Consider the following 21,253-nt stretch of genomic DNA (forward strand, 5'->3'; position numbering starts at 1 on the left):
TATAGATTATTGTTTCTCACGGTGTATTCTATGTCCTACACATTATGCTAGTGTAATGGAAAATGCATGTTTCTGTTTGAACACACTGCTTGTGCTTACTTCATTACTAATGAAAACCGTCAACATAACTGGCATTTGCTGTTTGATTTTTTTTTAAACAAAAAGTAGCAATAGTATTGTATTAGAAAAAAAAACAAAATCTTCTCTAATAAACATAGAAACTAAAAAAGAAAGGAAACATTGAATCATAGGTATCTATGTTTTATGAAGTATCAATGTAATATTTTAAAGTATATGATATTATAAATGGCTTAGATTATAACATTATCAATAGGTTCAAATGTTACCATAATAAATCGTTTCAATATAGGTAGATATCAACCTTTAAATATATTTTTTTTTCAAACAAAATGTAGCATATAAGTTTAACGTGCTTTATCGCCATATAAAATTGAAACAAAATCTGCCTTCTAATTCAAGTTCTTCTGCGTGATTGACGCACATAGAAAGAAAAGAGAAAAATACTCATAATTTGTCTATATTCTCTAGAACATAAATATTCCTTGGCATTGTTTTTTAAAAAATATATAATGAGCAGAAATGGTCTGGTTACTGTCTTAATATATGTAGAGATAATTGTAAAAAAACGAATTTAAAAGTCGTCGGTGCGTGAAAGATGGTATTGCTAATTGTCTTTCTTTAGTCCTCTTTTATAAACAAATGTGAATGAACAGAAACCGTGGTAATAAGTCGCCAACCAACGTTTATGATGGCCTGAATTTACAATACCAATTTGATCTGCTTTAGACATTGTTGATAACATAGAGCGTGGGATTAAGCCCCTAACGATCGTCATACAATTATTATTCGTCAAGGAAATTAATTTATGGTTCTAATTAACATCTTGAGATACATAAGCGAAATTCAGCTTCCTGTTAGCTGTAAATTTAAAATTTCGATTTATAATGCATTTCTTAATTTTATGTGTTACTTATCAAGTTTGTAATTTATGAATTGGATCGTTAATAATGAATCTCTATTAACGTTTTTTTGAAGTTTATGGTGTTCAATGGTCAATTTTATACTTTATTTTAGACGATGTTTATTTTAGAGATATTTTAACGGATTCGCGCTTGAAATCGAAGGAAATCTATACAGTTCCGGATTTCACCTGCATAGTTCCCGTTTCCCTAGATTTTTCGGCATGACATTCTCTCTTTTGAGATTCCAAATATATCCTTCACTATAAATTGCTTAAAAAACTGATAGATTCCATATTAAAATAGAATGGGATACGAACACGCGGTTTTTATTTTGCCCTAACGACTGCGACATTCTGTGTATTTAACAAATAACAAATTGTATATAAATTAAATATTTATAAGCAACTTGAAACAATGGGAGTAACTTGAAACAATAAACAACCAATAGCCAATGAAATAATAAATTTAGTTCAATATATCAAGCAGACCGCAGAGGAAATCATTATAACAAATAGAAAACAACAAAAGGCAGGCTGCATGAAGGTCACTCAGAAACCTTGAATTTGAGGCGCTCCTAGCAATTGTTGTGTGTAGGCATTACATAACAATGCACATTACTTCAATTGGCCGTGATTTATTGTGATTATTTAATCAAATTATTGCTAAGTAAGTAATAGATTTATTTAATGCAAATGAAGGGACACATTCCCTTCATTTGCATTAAATAAATCTATTACTAAGTTTTGGCGTGAAGCAAATGTTTTTCATATTAATCTCACTGATCGATTTACGTATTTTACCAGGGTTTATATTTGGCTTAAATCCACGTCCTTTGATTTGACAATTATATGAACAATTTTGGAATTGGCATATACAGTGCCACCAATATAATTGTGACGTGACATGACTTCTGAGCTCTGTGCGATTACTATAATTTTAAATTTTAACACTAAATACAAAAGCTGTTAATAATGATGCCTGGAACATAATTCTTTAAAATATATTAATATTCCGAGTTATGTGGTTACTAAGGCGAAGTTGACGACACCCTTCATTTCAGAGATAAGTTGGTGGCGCGTATTCTGTTACGTGTTTTTGTTTCTGAATGATAAAGTGAATGAAAGAAAAATGTGAACTATTTTTCAGTGTTAATAAATATTAATAAAATTTGAAGATTTGATATCGATCTTTTACGTAAAAACATACTGTACATAAACTAAATTAACGATAACACCCATGTTAGCTTAAATTAACTGTGGCACACGTGCCAACGTCCGCCCCGTCATTGACATTGGTACTGGGAGTGGATACAGGTAAGGACTGACAGAACATCCATGGTACAACCAGAATTTTATGGGTACATACCTACATGCATCTTTCTTAAGTTTATTTGTGGGGCAACTGAAACTTAACATCCTACTATCCTACTAATATTATAAATGCGAAAGTTTGTAAGGATGTGTGTGTGTTTGTTGCTCTTTCACGCAAAAACTACTGAACCGATTGCAATAAAAATTGGTACGAAGACAGCTGGACAACTGGAATAACATATAGGCAACTTTTTATCCCGAAATTAATACGGGATACGGACTTATACGGGTGATACCGCGGGGCGCAGCTAGTATTTAATAAACCGTATTTGCCTCGGTATCATTCTGTTTGCTTTTGTTTGGTACATTCCACAGCAAGGGTGATGAGTGTGATGTAGTTCTAAGAACGTCTTGAGATGTTTGTGTAACGATCCCTTTGTCAGGCATACGAATGCAGGAATAATGAGCTTCGTTCCTCGACTTGCTCACAAATGAAAATGTCGCAGCGTTGTTTGCATAGAAACAAGCCCTGTTATCAAAGAAAATGCCACACATTGTTGCGTAAATATGGGCGTGAGAACTCACACTATATTATCAATTTTATTTCCTATATTTTCCAAGGTATACATTAATTAAATATGTAGTTGGATATGTTGATAAGTAGCATGAATTTTAAACGTAAATAGGAATTTTAAAATGTTAAAAACACCTTTCATTAAAATTGATTAAATAGGCTCCACTTACTAAACCGCAAAACATAAATGTACCTTAAAAATGCTTTATACAATACAAAAGCATGCGTTCACGCTTAATCGTGCTCCAAAACCACAATTAAATACAGCGTGTTTTAAGGATAATTTCAAAAAAAGTCTATCAAAATAATCATAATTAGACAATGTAATCAGTTGTAGTGTTAAACTTTTACTCATCGTATTATTGATAGCAATCATGCGCCTTATCTAACTTTAACTAATAACTATAGCGTTTTCCAGGAACACTGACCATGTCCACCATTGTATTACTTACTTCTTATCGCATTTACCTGTGAAACATTAAAAAAAAACAATATTCTTTATTCAAATAGAACAGGTACATTAATTTAAATGAACGAATCATTGTAATAGCACAGATAATATAATACTATACTAGGTTATAGTTTCAATGTGTAGAAGTATTTTTGCGTTTATCTCTTGTCTGAACGGTAATTAAAGTGTCGTTAACCCTTCCACATTGAGGTTAAATAAAGTTAAAGAACGTAGTTAGTATGATTTCTTAAATGCAAATCTTGTTCATTTATATATATCTAGGGCAAGGGGTGAAGGCTTATCAATTGTATCCATTATACCGTAAATAGTTAAATTTTTTAGCTAATGAGAAAAATTTAAAACTGATACTGAATATGAACCTTGAGGGAAAATGGCTAATCGACTGTTTGACACACATACAAATTATTATCAGGATTAACCCATGTGAGTGAAGCCGCAATTAGAATGAAAGTAAGAATAAATCTAAACTACTTTAAAATACTAGTAGAATATGATGTTATCTGTGGTTTTAACGTAGCTTATTATAAAGATACATTTAACGTTTTATTCACGCAAACCACTGGACAGATGAAAAAATTCTATAGCTATTAGTAAGCTGCAACTTCAGCAAGTGATATAGGCCATATATAAAACACGGGCGAAGCCGGGGTGAACACCTAAATTATAATGATACTAAATAGTAAAGAGACAACGGGATCCGTTTGGGAGTGTGACTGTGATTGTGCGTGATGTTCTCTCTATTATGTGGTGATGTCATCCCGTCAGCAAATTAATATATTGAATTTCAGTTTCGTTCATTTTTGAATTCTACAACATATTTCGATTTTCATAGTTTCTCATTGATACAAAGAGGATCGATGTATGCATTTTTAAGTGCGTAAGCAAAAATCATAGATACAGTGAAAAATATTTTTTTATTTGCATTATCGAATGATGTTATGTGTGATGATGATAATAAAGGACAAATTTTGCAAGATGCCGTTATTACAATGAAGTACCTAAAGTAAGTTTTATTAGTAAAATTATCTATAGATTTAATTAACTGTCTTATAACTTGTCTACTTTTACATGTTAATTAATATCATTTTCTTAGAGTTCTATAACAAAACATAAATTCTCCATAATTCTCCGCAGCAAATTTAGTAACATAAATTAGTAACACACTGTATAAGGCACGGTTATATATTGAGTTTTATAAATTAAAATCGTGCACGACGCACGTGCCCCGGGAAGGGGCACGCAGGAAGCACGCGCCGCTAGCTGACCGACGTTGTACCCGCGCCTTTATAATATGGAGTATGGACTTGACAAATAAGGTAATACCTCACTTATATAATATATTGTCTATTACATTATTGTTTTATATCAGTTAAAATATTTAATAATTGAATAGCTACTTAATTTTTTAAAACATAAGTTTGTATGCGGCTTATAAGTGGGTACATTGAGGGGTGACAGGTATTTCAAAAAAGCTTAAAAATCCTATCCTATAATATGTGAGTGTTAACTGTTATTTAAGATACGGTAAATATACTTAGAAATAAATTCTGTATTCATATTTTCTGAAAATAGTTTTATTATGTTCTTTCTTATTTTTATTAGATACTGCTGTAATACAGTTTAGCAGTATTAAAAGCAATAATCGAGTTTCAATCGTTACTATGAGGATTAATTAATATCAGACTTAACAACACAATAAAATGTTAACGACAGCCTTGTCGTCGCCATTCCCGGCGCCAGACGTGCGAACTCTACTCCTGTATCTGTATAGAAACTTGAGGGCTTTCGTCTGACTTATTGTGCACAAAATCAATACATACTCATTTACATTAGGATAAAGAAATAATACAAATATATAAATAATTTATGTTAATACAAAATCTTTTACTGATCCTCTGTAACGTATTTCCTACATAGACAAATAATTCGCCATACGAATATTTAACTTATTATATGTATAGGTACACGATGAAGAATAAAAATGTATGGAAAAGTGTAAAAGTCTACCTTCCAACATCCGCTATATAATGTCTCTCTTGTGTCAAGTGTTAAAAAGTTAAAAGCAGGTTTGTTTAAAAGTTTGCGGCTGTTCAAAATCATTCATTTGATATGCTTGAATGCTTTCTTAAATGGCGGTAAAAAGGTCCCCAAGGGAGATGTTATGCAGGTACACAATACTGGGGTCCATTTTTTATCTACAACTTACACATTCTTGACTAGACAGAAAGGTACCTGTTGCGGTATTACGAAGCTTTCACAGATAATGTAAACAATTGCTTCACATATAATGTAATATTATTATTATTATACACGAATTATATATTGTATCTAACCCACAGCATAAATCTGAAAAAATCTCATTGTAATGAAAATATCTGCACTTTTCGCAGTCAATTGTACTTTTTAAAAGCAAAATAGTGACCCCGTCACTAATAGCCGTTATTAAATGTTATAAATGAAAAATATCACTATCCTTGTCTAGCACTCTCCTGAAAATATTTCCTTTTCATTTGGCTCTTACAAAATCCACAGATAAACAGCGGCTGACAGCGCGGGCTTAGCGTAAGTTTTGAGGTTATGTTAGTGTAATTCCAACGGTCGCGTCAAACGTACGCGTTACATTGGCTGGCGCAGTGTTATTTGTTGATATCATAGAGTTCGATTCTTATAAACTTTAAGTGCATTCCTTAAGTGCCCGCATAGAATTCAAATGAATAATTGTTTTCTGAACTCTTAATAATGATTATGTGGTTATTGAATCATTTTTAAAAAAAATATTGTGGATTAAGTTAATTGCAACTATTCTAAGGTAAGCACTGCTTTACGTTATTAATAGTTATTAATTTTTAAATTGACTTTTAAAATGCAATAAAGTCTAAATTAAAAAAAAAAGAACGAAACATTAAATACGTAAATTATTTTTATGAGATCAAAATATTTTCAGAAACCAGATTTTTATTGATTGTCTCGATTAAAGTCAGTTCACATTTTTTATTCATGTATCTATGTTTATTTAATTTATATGCCTAAAGGTCATTTATTCTAAAAGTAATAACAGTACATATTGTCGTGACGATATTACATTTTCCTCGGTTTCGTTTTACTTTAACGATTTTAACTGTTCGTAATCAATTTTAGCGAAACCAAATGTTAATCTAGATGGATATGGCAGCAATTTAAAATTATTCAATCAGCTGGAAAACTGATAAGTAAATGTTTGAAAAACTCTGAGCGCTGCAGGCACTGGGGTCCGTACGTCCCCTTGCAGTATGACCCCTTACGCTACACTCCGCTACACAATTGTACAAAATATAGTCTGTACATCTATAGAAGTCCTATTTTGATAACATGAAGGATCAAATTTCCACAAATTTCCGAATCAGTGAATATTGTAGGGCCACCATCGTAGTGCATTGATGTAACACCCTCATTTTATTGCTTATACAGCATGCATATTGGGATATATACCGCGGCTCACATCAGCCCATTAGAAGATTAATCCATCGTATTGTTATAGCGGTCTTTGTTGTGTAAATTACAACATGTGTGTTATCTAACCACTCTTCTTTAAACTGCACGTAGTTACATAATCTTGTATCATTATACAAATCCCTCCCTTTCAAAGGGTTATATTTGTTGTATTGTATGCTTATAGATAATTGTTTTGAAATTTAAGAAACAAATCGAAATGTCTCAGAATTTTGGTCCTTGTCATATTCTTGGTAACACGAAGAAGGAAACTTAGGTCATTAACGCGGATTCAAACTTGATCTTCCTATTATGGATAACGAGTGTGGGATACGAATTAATAAACCGTCGCCGTTATTCCGTCAGAATTACGATATTGTTGTTCTGGTTTCAATGCCAAAATGTAAGAACAGTGACTTTGTTCTGCATATGCATCCCTAGGTACCAACGCTTATTCCACCATTCTAAATTAGTCTAGGAAGAAAAAGTGACCTCACCGTGCTATTTCGATCAATTTATTCGCCATATCCCATCAACTTAAATTTTATAGTGTAATTATGCACAATTAAAATTTCAACCACTTTTGCTCCCTTAATGATCCAATGATCCTTTACATGAACTATGTTTATTAGTATTCGAGAAAGGAAATACTAAAACATTAATAAACTGAGTAAAATCTAGAAGCTTATATAAATAAATTAAACATAAATTAGGCATAGAATTTAATCCTTGATCTATTACAAATGCCAATTCTACTTTTGGCAGTGCCTAAGTTTACAACCTTTCACGCTTTCAAGTCACGACAGTAAAACCGTGTAAGTTACTGGTTTATATTCATGATGAAGTATTACAAACAATTACAAACAATATATATATATATAAATACAGTTGTATAAGTTAATAATTACGATCCGAAGCTCTGTCTCCCGTCTATGTAATTTCTGGGTGCCTAGAAATCCCTGGTAATCCCTGGGTCTCTAGAATGTCCTCAGACTACTTTCTTCCATTAATTACTTAATGAATAGTGGAAAATACATATACAAATTTGATACAGATTCTATGATTGAGTTGTCTTTTCTAAACACTATACATTTAAACAAATTTTGAAAATTATCTTCCGTCTATAGAATAGAACCTAGTCTAAGACATTTTGATGGCATACTTGCAAGATTTTTTTTATTCAAACATCTAGTACACTTAGAAATATAGAATTATAATATAACAGCTATAGTGAATGTCGACGAAAATATAGAGTTTCTCTCATATAGGATCAAATTTTTTGTATAAATAGTTCACAATTCTATTGAAACTCTTAATAATTACAGCGACAATCCTACTATCCTATTCTAATGCTACTAATATTATAAATGTGAAAGTTTGTAAGGATGTGTGTGTTTGTTGCTTTTTCACGCAAAAACTGCTGAACCTATTGCAATGAAATTTGGTACGTAGATAGCTGGACAACTGGAATAACATATAGGTAACTTTTTATACCCGATATTCCTACGGGATACGGGCTTACGCGGGTGAAACCGCGGGGCGCAGCTAGTATGATTATAAATGCATTTATTTAAACACATTAAGAAAAGTGTATGTAGCGTACTCGAATAACAATTTCTAATATGTACGTCTTCATTAAATCAACTGATCGCAAAATAATAATATTATTCATGCTTGTGTTTTACGTTAGTCTCATAATTATATTGAAGAATATGTATATCTTCATATGTAGCTTCTTGAATATCATAAGTATTATTGATAATGATTATATATTAAAATTGACTGATAATAAGCTAATAATAACTAAAGAAATGCAATATAACAATAAAGATTCGTTTCATGACTACCTATTACTCATTATTGTTGTGACACTGAATAACAATACAGAGCTTACGTTATGAAAATATGATTTTATTCACAGCCTCATTCATTAAGAGGAAGGAAAATTTACCACTATATTGTTAGATAAGAAATTCATTTAATTAATCATTATTCATGGCAGTAGATGACGCATTTCCAAAGTGGTGTAAAATAAACATCGACGCCATCATGAGTAAATACGTAAATCATTTATAATAGTAAGTTGGCAAATACCTGGTTATTATATTAACTCGTAGCATTACTACAACATTTTATTTACTTGCGTATGACTATTAATTTTTTTGTAAGAAAAAGATAAGGACAATGACTTGTATACGATTGTTTTTTGATTATGACCATCATTTCTTAACGTAATTTACTTATAAAAGAATGATAAAATTGCATATGATATGAAAGTTGGCAGCGTAGACAATCAAATGTTTATTTGTATTGTTATTGAAAAAACCTAACTGGTCTAGATGTAGTGACAACGCAAACTATCAGTCAGAAAACCAGAGCAAACCGTTTTCACTCGAGATTGAATCACAAAGGCGACCAAACTGAATAATGACAAAGAACGGGAAGCAATTTCCCAGAGTTCTTTCAATCTGAGATCTAGGGCATTTACTATGGGAAGACTCTTGATTCGATACTGAACACCATTGTGCACTTAGAAGATGTACCGTGACAACAGTACCGTACGCCCCACTTACTTGCAGAAAATCATATGTGCTAGAACCATACTATTAGCTGTCTATATAACGTAATATACAGCTGAAAAAAAATGATCTGTATGAAATACTCTTGGCCTTGTAAAAGCCTAAAGGTATAACATATAAGGTTAATTGTTTTACATAGCATGACTAAAGACACGACATATCTTATGTAGCCGGTTCAAGGTTTTAGTAAATAACAATACAGTCGCGGGTCACATTCCTAAGGGCCCAGTACCACTATCGCTCTCATAGTCATGCATAAATCTTGGTTTCATTAATAAATGTGGGCGCAGCTAAACACGAACCCGTTACACGCAACATAAATTCATATTAGTATTATTATGATGTAAATATTTATCATTTGTTATTGATACTGTACAGCAACAATATGCGTAAAAGTGGTGCCATGAAAATAAGCAACTTATCATCGGCATGTGGAATGAAAGCGTATTATCAGTTATATTGTAAGTAGGCCTAGTCTCTCGTTATTATTTCTGTATATATTTTACTGTAAAAGTCCGAACTACTTCAAAACCTAATATTAACCAAGTTTTCGACTATAACTTAATATTTACTAAACGTTCGCTACCGCGGTACGCTCGCTTCGAGCGCTCGGTGCGTTTCATGATCACAGACCAAACTAAATGCTATTACAGCTAATATCTTTAAAAAAATATGATTTTATAACGTTTAGACTGATAGTTATTTAATTCCTATATAAACACTTACCATCAAATTATATTGCAAAAGGCGTGAAAAGTCGGTTTTGTTTTATAAATCTTTACATTTGCCAAATAATTACAGTAAGTGTAAAGATATACTTACCTAAGATTAAGTAATAAACGGGTTTTTACAGTTACATTAAAAATGCACAATTTTTTATTTAGTTAATTATTATCAATCAACTTGCAGGATGTTTATAATCAAAATAAGCTTTCTAGAACTTTCTAAGTAAATGATACACATATTGATTCTGTAGGACAATGTCCTCTATAAAAATCCACAATGCAAATTTGCTTCTTTTGTAAATCTTGTGATTTACAATCATCACAACTTAACTTGTGGCCCTTGATATGCTGTTAGATATACTACATTCTGTTCATTTTTGTTAACGATTTGCTCACCCTTTGAGAAGGTCTTTAATTACCACTTATTACGGAAACACGAAGTACTTGAAAAATTTCACACGTTTCAAGTTTTTGTTTGAGGCAAATGAACTTCTATACCGGAATCTCTAATTGGCACTAAATTCAGAGCAAAGCATGAATCAAATCGTTCAGAACGTTTTTAAAATACCAAAGTTACAATTGCACCTCAAGAGACAATTAATAAAATGATGAACCCATACACATATTTCTGACATTCCTCTTTGCTTTATATTTGATATAAATACTAATGCATTTAAACAAGGTAATATTTGTGAGACTACAAATGGTAATGTGTACTGTATAATAATAACATTTAATCGATATAATTTTGCATTTGTATCCGTGAAATTAACACTTAAAATTGACAAAAAATTCTAGAAAGATATATTGCATGTACCTATATTATTGAGATCACCGTGGGTTACATTTGTAACATTTCTGTATGTTAATATTAAGTGTGGGTCTTATGTCGAGTACTTTGTGACGATGAAATCACTTATTGTAGGTGTATAACTTGTTTTAAATTCAAATAAGTCATGTCTAAAATAAAATATATTTATATAAAACAATTTACATGCTAGCAATGCATAAAAATTAAAATATTATCATTTTATTAATTATTAATACGATAATAGTAAAATTCATATAATGTGAAATTCACTTCCTGAATGGCTTATATTCACGAATTTATTTTTAAAACAAACATTCGTCACTTTGAACATAACGATTCAGAGGACTTGAATAATAACTATAATATAATTATAATAACTATATTAAATAACTTGAATAATAACTAACAAACAGATTTGTATTATGGAGAAACATCACGTGTATCACATTTCAGAATGCCAATACAACGATCAACCAATCAAAACGATTACGAAACGATGCGGCACGAAATTCAATATTTTTCACTGGTACCATAGGATTACATTGTTATAATAGTTACCAATTAGTGGTTGTTTGTCAGAGCTGCATAGACCGTGAACCGGAAGAGCAGTGACCAAAGCTTTCCGAATTCGGCACACAACGGGTCGGTCTGCGCAAATTAACTACACTTTCCCACCAAACCGCTAACTGGACTCATCCTCATAAAGATAAATTCAGTTATGAAATGAAATACAACGAAGCATAATTTGAAATTCTTATGTGATCATTATATGTACTTACACTATGTTGCTTGTTGGATCATTCTAGTTATACTTTGTCGATTTAGATAAGACTTTATTGTTTGGAGTTTTTTACATTTGCACGTGTATAATGTTATGATTTGAAATAAGAAACGCTATTAATATAATATGCGTATAAACGGCAAAGAATATGCTATAATAGACGAAGTGTTTTCGATGTTAGATAATTATTCTTTGTTTTTGTGATTGATTTTATGAAAGTACTCAAAATAATTAATATTCTTTAGTAGATATACGCTGGACATTCGTAGATAATAACGGATGGTTCTTTAATTGAAGGATTCGGTATTACACAAATGTGCTTTATTCGAGTTAGCCATTTTGGTCCGGTGATATATTGACGTCTCCCCACTGCTATTGGACCCCTGGGTGGGCTATTGTAATACAGATCACCCTTAGATGTATGAGCTTATGTCGGCAGGAATTTAATTACACTCATGTTCCTAACTCCCGAGAGATACTCCGGATACTCATACTTCTGTTGTGGTGGACGTTAAGCTATTATTATTCCCTAGCTAGTGTAATGGTAAGAGATTTCGTTTACAAATTAGGGAAATACTGGGTTGAAGTTAATAATAATGGTGAAATAATAGATAAAAATGAAATGATTGCTATGTTATTTAACTATTGGATACAAATACCAGAAACGGATGGTTTCAGTATGTTGTATTAAGTTAACACATTGCACTTTAAATGAGAGAGAGTGAGAAAGACACCTCGACCGTACATTTCATTAAATTTAACATGATTAAAATAGAGTTTAATCAAAGTCAAACATAACTTAGATGTTACGTGAAAAATGATTGAAGGAGAAATGTTACCTAATTTCTTATTAGGTACTTATATCTTCTAACTAATTTATTTCAATATTAGAGGCTCGTACCGGCTCCGGCCGGATATCAAGATTTCTGTTTTATCTCAAGGGAGCATTTAATCGTGATAAAAAGTATACTATCACTCAATTCAGCTCATACCCTGTCTGTACACCATTCATTTCATCAAAATCCGTTCAGTAGTTTTATCGTGATTGATGGACTAACATCCAAACAAACAAACTTTCACATTTATAATATTAGTGTGATTTAATTTGAAATATCGGGAGGAAGCCATACTTCTCACATTAATGGAATTAATATATGAATAGTACACATACTATGCATAATTATATACTAGAATTAGCATATTAGCGTGTAACGGAGTCTTTGCCAATTAAGGAAATCGTGTGAAATTAAAATAGTATACAACAATGGACTATACAAAGTCAAGTGTAGGGTTTTTGTTTTAAACTTGAGATTTTATGGAAATGATAATTAAAATGGTTGTATTGTTAAATGAAGTAACTATTACATTTTAAATGCCACATTTACAGACAATTGAATTTCTGCTTTTTAAGCGCCTTATAAAGTTCTGTATTATATAACATTATATACGTTACGAAATATATACTATAAATAAAAAAAATGTTATTTACTATTTTCATATATATTTTTTTAATTTATAAAAATAAAAAAAAATAAGTACGTCTTAAATTCGGTAGTAATATTTCGTCATAATTGCTGTTTATGTCAAAACCTATTGTTTTATACTATTTGTCCTTTTTGTTATTGTCATATTAAAAGATCTTACCAAGACCTGTAATAAAATAAATTGTGATGAGTTATGACTATTTTGTATGAGTGGAAGACCGTAGCCAACCGGATATCCGTGATGCGCCGGCGCATTCGGCTGCACATCGGGTTCGTGTACTTCACACACGTATGGACTTAAAAATAGTGCTATTAAACAGTTATCTTTATTGGCCCTTCTGAAGCAGTTCCCTTTTAAAAATAATATTACAATAAATAAACATTGAGGCAATAATTATAGCAATGACGGTGTAACCTTATTACAGCTACTAAAGCGTCCAAAAATGAATTAAAAAACGAATTTCAATGTCATGTAATTTTGAAAGTACCTGCGAAATTTCATGGGCGGTGGTGATCGCTTACCATCAGGCAATCCACCAGCTCAGTTGCTAGCTTATGGCATAGAAAACAATAACAATAATATGTACGCTTTTCTTAGAATTAAATTAGTTTTACAAATTAATCCTAAGTTTATTCAATTTGATCTTGTCTATTTTTAGTATTAAACTATCTTATTCGATATTTGATGGTCGAAAGTATCTAGAATTATTAAGTTTTCCGAATACGTAACTTCAAACCAGTAATTCCTCAGCAGTAGCTAGCTAGATTTGGCTATAAAAATTAATAATTTAACCCAGCGCACGTAACCGACATAATAATATGTTTACCTTGACATCAGCGACTTAGTCAATGGATTGTGGCGCTTTAAATGCTATCAGGTCGCGGATTCGTTACATGACTGATAATGAAACTTGAAAGTGTGATAAGGAATAAAAATTCACTCAACGTACATCGATGCATAATATACACATTACGGTTTTTATACACACCAACTTATAATATAATTGCTAAGTCTTAAATATAAATAATTATCTACGTTGATGATCTCTTACGATTGATGTTGTTTTAGTGATGGTTATACTGATTTTCATAATCACACGTGTATTGTTGTACTTCATCTAACTTTTTAAAATTTATTTTAAAATGTATATTCATTCTTCAAAGAAATATATGCTCTTGTCCGATTACTGGTCTAGTTTGTAATTTGTTCGCAATTTCGAGTCTATTGCTGTATAGAAGGTAATGCCCATGACATTTCTAAGATGGAAATGAAATTAATTTTACGCTTACTTCACAATCCATCACAAAAGTATAGCAACATAATCCAGATAAACCTCAGAAAAAAAGATTCAAATTCACTTCATTCTCATAACACCTGTTAACTTATAGTACATAAATTAGTAACCAACTCCTGCTAATACTAAACTATATAGGCATGTTAGAGGTATACTATTTAGGTATGTAGAGCTTAGACGATGTAATTTTTAGGTCAATCCAAATAAGGCTGACGCCTAGCACGTTCGTATAAAACATGGTTACCGGACGTAGATATTTACGCGACCTAAGCCCACTCCGTGTGGGTGTTATGGTGGTCAGTTTTTATGTCTTGACATTAATATTAATACATTACAAAGTCACCTTTATTTAATCGCAATAAGACTCATTATATTTTGATACGCCTATTCCTATGATACCTTTATAAACTGTTGAGAATGCATTATGTTTTGACACCAGACCGCAGTTAAACAAACAAAGCATATGTTCATTAAACCTTTCTGAGTCTATGCAAGGCAAACATATGGTGATGTCTAATTATACACGTTTTTAAGCTCAAACGGTTACTATATTTAGCGATGCGTTGCTTGCCGGACTCTTAAACCATTAAACTCAGACATTAATGACAACACAAACACTTTACATAATAGTGCGTTGATCTTTCAAGGATTTTGTGATTCTCATGCTTTTAAAAATTATGTATGTTCCTAAAATGGTACAGTAAAGTCTTTTATTTCGAATTTCAGATAAGTCATGGGTGCACCAGCTTGGGGCACGCGGGGTGGCGGCGACCGACCACGGCTGCTTCGTATGACCCCTCTTAGACATAGCTTTGCAGCGCCGGCGACACCTCCAACACAGGCACCTCGCACACACGATTATGCGTCAGATGCTGATACGAAAAAAGGTATTTTTCGAATAACTTAAATGCCCCTTTTACGTCATGATAGCTTTATTTATTTTTGGTTGTGTTGAAAACATGTAGATCGTTCACTGCCTGCACCACTGTAATTCTGTTTAAATTCACATTTGAAATCAAAACAATCGGATACTAGCTTATAAGCAGCCGCAAACCAATTAATAAACCTTTAACTGAAATAATACCTAATTGATAAGTATAAATAGAACCATAATGTTAGCAATACAAGCATTTCGATGGACAAAGGTATTAAAAACAAATCTGTTTATGTAACACGATTTTTTTAATGCGTTATGAGATATAAAATGCTTATTAAAATGTTTTCAGAAGAAAGTTGGAATGCCAACTTATCTCAGAGATGGCGAAAATTGCGACGGAGATGTTCACGGCTGCGGCCTGGTTCAGGGAATCGTGAACCTAGTCCTGTACGTTGTTCGCCATCTCCCCCTCGTCCGCCTCCGCACTGTTCCCCTGCCCCCGCCGCAAAGCTCTCGTTCAGACATCGTGGTAAAGTATACACAACAGCATCTCTCCGAGTGACCAGCGGGGCGCCTGACATTCTTCGGGCTCTTGGTAAACTTGGAGGCGGATTGAGAAGACGAGCTCTATCCGCACACGATGTTCTTACACCGCCGCAACAGCAACCGTCCACATTTTACGTACCTAGCCCAACGTCTGCTCGACAACCTTCCTCGCCGTCTCCAACTAGACAAAATTCCACACTTCGTCGACGTTGTAGTTCGCCTAACGTATATCGAACAAAAAATTCAGCTCCCAGAGAGCGAGCGCCACTTATTAATCAAGAAGATGAGAGCAGAGATGTCGTTGACTATTCATATGGCCTAGAACGGCGTAAGAATAGTAGGGATGGCCGAAGTCGGCCCTACAGTGAGAACGTTAATGTTGACATTCCTATATATAAAAACGGTTATAATAGATTAGGAAGTGATACTGACCGATTATGGGAGGAACCGTACAGATTGCCAAGGGTTCAAGTGCGGCAGGATCCTATACAGCAATTAAGGAATGGAGTGTCGGAGCTTCGAGTTAGTTCCACGCCACGATCAGCTCGCCCTCCCCCCGCGCCGCCCTCTACCGGCCAAAAACCAACTAAGCGACCTCCAGCTCCTGAACCGAGAGACACACACACTTTTGAGGTAAAGATTCTTTTTTAAATATTATACAGAATAAGACTATATTTAAGATTATATATATAAGAATTCTTACGATTATCTTGCTAACCACTGGTTACATGCGGTAGGCAAACAAATAATAGATTAAACCAAATTTATATTTAAGACAAAAAATATTGTATTCAGAATAGTATTTTTATATTTTACTTAACATAATAGTAAAAACATATAAAATGTAAAATAAGCTAATATCAATCTAAAAACTCTTTTGAAATAATTTACTTCCTTAAACAAGTTTGTGGTTTACATTTCAATATTTAATTTGCCATTGCCACATAATGGTGGTTTTCAATTTATTAAGTGAACTACAACTATATGACCGCCTCCTTGATATAGTGGTTAACGCGTGAGCGTAGAATCTAGGGGTCCTCGGTTCGAATTCCGGGAGGGACGCACAAAAAGAATGTCTCGATCTGGCATGACACAGAAGGCTGATCACCTACTTGTCCATAAAGAAAATCAGATGAATATCATCTGCCCCATACCCCTCTAAAATACGTAGAAACTAAACTTAGTTGATAAAATTTGTTGTATCAAATTTCAGGTGCGTTTCACAAAGTCGGCTGGTGGCAAAGGTCTCGGTTTCAGCATAGTAGGTGGCCGCGACTCTCCCCGGGGTGATATGGGAATCTTCGTGAAAACAATATTCAATAACGGCCAAGCTGCCGAATCCGGTTTACTTCGGGAAGGTAAAGAGATTTCACTTTAATATTTATATGGGCATATTTTGGTCGATCAACAAAACATTGTATTATGAAAGTGAACCAGTTCTGCGTTTTTTATAAGTCCTTTTATAAATATGTACATACTAAAGTAAGATGTTTACAGGCATCAAAATTAATAGATGTTATGAACAGGAGATATATATTTGTTTTTGTTTGTTTGTTATGACTTTACTCAAAAACCGATATTAAACCATTATTTTACCATCAAAAAGCTACATCTTCACGAATGACTTTAAATCTAAAAATCCTTGTGAGATGCCAATTAGACTCTTAAGTACTCATATGTGTATTATACATAATATTATGTAAATATTCCATTGTTGATAAATACTCGTAATTCATATTAAAATATCAATAAATATAATTAACTACAACATATTTCTCAAAAAAAAAAGCAAGCTGCCTCTGGTAGTATTATCACAGATAACATAATACTATAGGTAATATCCCTATCGTACATCAAACGAAGAAACATTTTCAGTCATTTATTTTTATATATATGAATTTTCAAACAATGAAACATTTCATTCAAAATGAACTTTTTTAAATAGTTGTTAGTGCAAGTATTCTATGGTTCTGGAAAACGTGAACATTCCTTAATGACGGTTAAAACAGCTGCATTTCACATTGGCCGCACACCCCACTACTATGCACATTTCACCTGTCTTATTGATTTATTAATACCCAACCTCTATATAAGTTGTTATTCTTATGCATTAGAAATTTTAAGTAGGTCAAAATTACAAAAAAGACTATGAAACAATAAGGTTTTCACAATAACACCTAGTCATTGTCATAACAATTACGAATTATGAAAGCGACAATTAAAAGTCGATATTTTCGTATTGAGCAACAAATCAGTACGTGCGTATACTTTTATATATCGTATAACTTTTAAAATGCCAGCTTTTTTTCTTCAATGACAATTTTTTATCGCAAGTAATAAAACTGATTTTTAAATGAATTTTTGTGTTTCGTTACAAAATATTTTTTAAGTTTATGTCTCTATATTGGTCCATGGTGAAATATAAATTAGTTATTATTTAAATATAGAACCGATATCACTGAAGTTAATACCATATCAATAATAAATTATAAAAAATGAAGTGCTTGAAGTACAAAGATAAATCAAATTCAAAATAATGCTCATTTATTGTATTTGACGTATAAAATATAATAATTTTTTTTTAAGGAAGTCCAAAAATGTATTTACTATCACCAGCAAATAAGCAAATCATTGCAATAACATGATTTTATTAATAGATGCCCCGGTTTTCGAAATTTGACCTTCCGACTCTCACGACTTAAAAAACTCTCACCTGCGTTCCACTCCACATGTATGACGTAGACAATATAATTAGCAATTTTATACATAAAGCTGAATCAATGTTGTTTTTTACGACTGAATGGTTCAAATAGAAAAATGCTCTCAGTATAATACGAATAACAAATAATAATCTCCATTTTTTGTTTGTATCAACGCCAAAATACTTTATAAATCTATTGATTTCGCTGAAACAAATTAAAACGCAAGTTTTTTTTTATAACCATATAGTACACGTCATGAATAAATCTTATTTGATATTATATTATGTACATCTATATTCCAGGTGACGAAATCGTATCAGTAAACGGTAGGGGCACAGCGGGTCTAACCCACGGGGAAGCTATAAGGTTATTCAAGGACGTACGCGCCGGTCCCGTATTACTGCGAGTCGCGAGGCGGTCGCCCGCACGCTGACTGCCCTGCGCCTGCTGTGGGGACCCACTTCAGGCGCCTGACTATTCCACTATATGAGACCTTGTGCGAGCCAATTGAGAATAGGATCGATTCAGCGCCATGTCGTGACGCCATTGGTGGTAATTCAAACGTATTAATAGCAACAACGTTTGTATTTAAATTTGGAAAGTCACGTTCGATTTATTTTATATTTGACCGTTATTGAGATGCATAAAGAAATTCAAAGTAAAATGTGTTTTTAAATGACATTTGAAACGTAGATTGATTTATTAAACATTGATGTTCCTATTCTTAGTTGAGTCGCGATACGCTGTACAAGACTTTCCTAATGCACAATATTATTACTTAAGAAGAATTGTTAATATATCTCGCAGAGGTGAAGCGGATTTAACAGCTAGTGAATTCGTACTTTCGTGTATTTGATTTTACGCGAGTAGTATACATTTAGAACATAACACTGTTTAACGGTTTTAAACGCTATATTTTCATAGTATTCATCCCGATGTGTGAACACTTTAGAGTCTTCCCGCAACCACGCTAGCTGTAAATTTTTAAAGTGAAAAATTAGGTAATTCCCGTCTTTCTTTAATTATTATCAGATTAATTTTGTTATGTTACTGACTGCATTTACGTCCATCTGCTTCTGAACTGAATGGCTTTGTGTATTGAAGAAATCTTTCTCAATTTCTTGGGTCTACTATGGATCACTTTTGTAAGCTGTAGGTAGTGACTGCGTTGTAAAATATTTATTTATCTAGTAGGGATGACGTAAAATAATTATTTAAAGTATTTATATGATTGTTTAACGCATGACTTGTACATTTCTTATGTTGTTTATTGGTAAAGATGTGTCAATATGATATGCTTTCTGATTTAGTATTTACTCTATGTAATTATGATGTGTCTACAAATATACAAAAGAACTTTTAACAATTTTAACAGTAAATAAAACACTAGTGGTCCGCCCCGGCTTTGCCTGTGGTACATATATGGATAGCTACTGATAGCCATATATAGATACAGCATTCTGGGATCACGAACATATTCAATGGTAAAGGATTTTTGATATCACTCCTACAGTTTCTGCGATACGCACATTCAAACAAAAAAATTCATCAGCTTAACAATTAGAATAACATTAGAAGTGCTTATTTATTCGAAAACAACGCAATTGATTTAAAATTGACGAATCGTATTAAATATAGAAGGTGATTCTGCCTTTATGTTAAAACTAACTCGTTATCAATGAATTTTATGTCTTCTCTAAATTATTTAAATTCACATCCTACCCCTACTTTCATCCTAAATAAATTATGCGTAATATCATGGTTATGTAGTAAAGAGATGCCAACAAAATCTTGTGGCGAATCTCTGGAGACATGTTAATAATAATTAAGTTTGCTTGAGAAGTATAACTATGATACCATTATCTTGTCTGGGAGTTGGGACCCATGAACAAAGAATGTCGTTTCCAACAATATGTATTATAAATAGTATGTCAAAAACACGAGCAATAGGAAACCTTTTATTGCAAGTCGTAAATTGTGTATTTGTATTTTATTCTTCTTTGATACGATTGGAAAGTCTGTGATATTAAATTTATATTTAACACTGAATTTGGAATGTTTCAAGTGTAAAACATATTGTAAAATTATTGTAGTCTACTGACCAAATTAAAAAATGCTAGATATGATAAGGTGTAGATACTTTGTGAGACGTAAGTATATTTTGTAAATAATAATCTTATATATTCTTGATGAAACTAATTTATATTTATAATGCATTATAATTTATAACGTAGGATTATGGCACAACTAACGGATGTTTTTGCATTTTTATAGTTCGTATTGAAATTGGATATACACAACGAAATATGATACAAATATAACATTATAAAGGAATGTTGTTTTATTGGAAAAATACTAAAGCATGTTTATTAATAAATAAAAAACCATCTAAATTTTTAAACAACATATGTGTGAGGTGTAAAGGAACTTGGATCACTAGAATAATAGTTAAACAGAAAAAACAATGTCTTGAATTTTGTAAGAAAAAATGTCTCAACCTGACATGGGACCCCACCTAGTGATACCACAAGCAAATAAAAAACACACACAGGCATAACTTGTACTCAAGTCAACGCATGTTGGTAGATAATCTCAATATTATAGAAACATTAACAATAGACATAATTTGGTTCAAAATTTAGCTGT

General features: G+C 32.3%; 1 protein-coding gene across 3 annotated transcripts; it reads left to right on the forward strand.

Annotated features, from left to right (window-relative positions):
* Positions 1-4,635: 4,635 nt before the first annotated feature.
* Positions 4,636-20,151, forward strand: LOC119829630 (serine/arginine repetitive matrix protein 1-like). Of its 3 annotated transcripts, none has more exons than XM_038352242.1 (5): positions 4,636-4,655; positions 15,209-15,369; positions 15,709-16,538; positions 17,119-17,263; positions 18,910-20,151. In XM_038352242.1, exons 2-5 carry the CDS (start codon positions 15,216-15,218, stop codon positions 19,038-19,040), a joined length of 1,260 nt encoding a protein of 419 aa, XP_038208170.1. In that variant the 5' UTR covers positions 4,636-4,655; positions 15,209-15,215; the 3' UTR covers positions 19,041-20,151. The 3 variants fall into 3 exon arrangements, with proteins under 3 accessions (XP_038208170.1, XP_038208169.1, XP_038208172.1); XM_038352241.1 differs by lacking the exon at positions 4,636-4,655 and adding an exon at positions 5,928-6,148; XM_038352244.1 differs by lacking the exon at positions 4,636-4,655 and adding an exon at positions 5,928-6,148 and having other exon boundaries at positions 15,712-16,538.
* The last annotated feature ends 1,102 nt before the right edge of the window (positions 20,152-21,253 follow it).

Source organism: Zerene cesonia, chromosome 10 (genome assembly GCF_012273895.1).
Source record: "Zerene cesonia ecotype Mississippi chromosome 10, Zerene_cesonia_1.1, whole genome shotgun sequence".
In the NCBI taxonomy this organism is placed as follows: Eukaryota; Metazoa; Arthropoda; class Insecta; order Lepidoptera; family Pieridae; genus Zerene; species Zerene cesonia.

Excerpts from the sequence above, each read along its gene's own strand:
- LOC119829630 (XM_038352242.1), top strand. The coding sequence starts at position 15,216 with ATGGGTGCACCAGCTTGGGGCACGCGGGGTGGCGGCGACCGACCACGG. Across the intron at positions 15,370-15,708 it reads AGATGCTGATACGAAAAAAG|AAGAAAGTTGGAATGCCAAC; the intron begins GTATTTTTCGAA and ends AAATGTTTTCAG. Across the intron at positions 17,264-18,909 it reads ATCCGGTTTACTTCGGGAAG|GTGACGAAATCGTATCAGTA; the intron begins GTAAAGAGATTT and ends TCTATATTCCAG.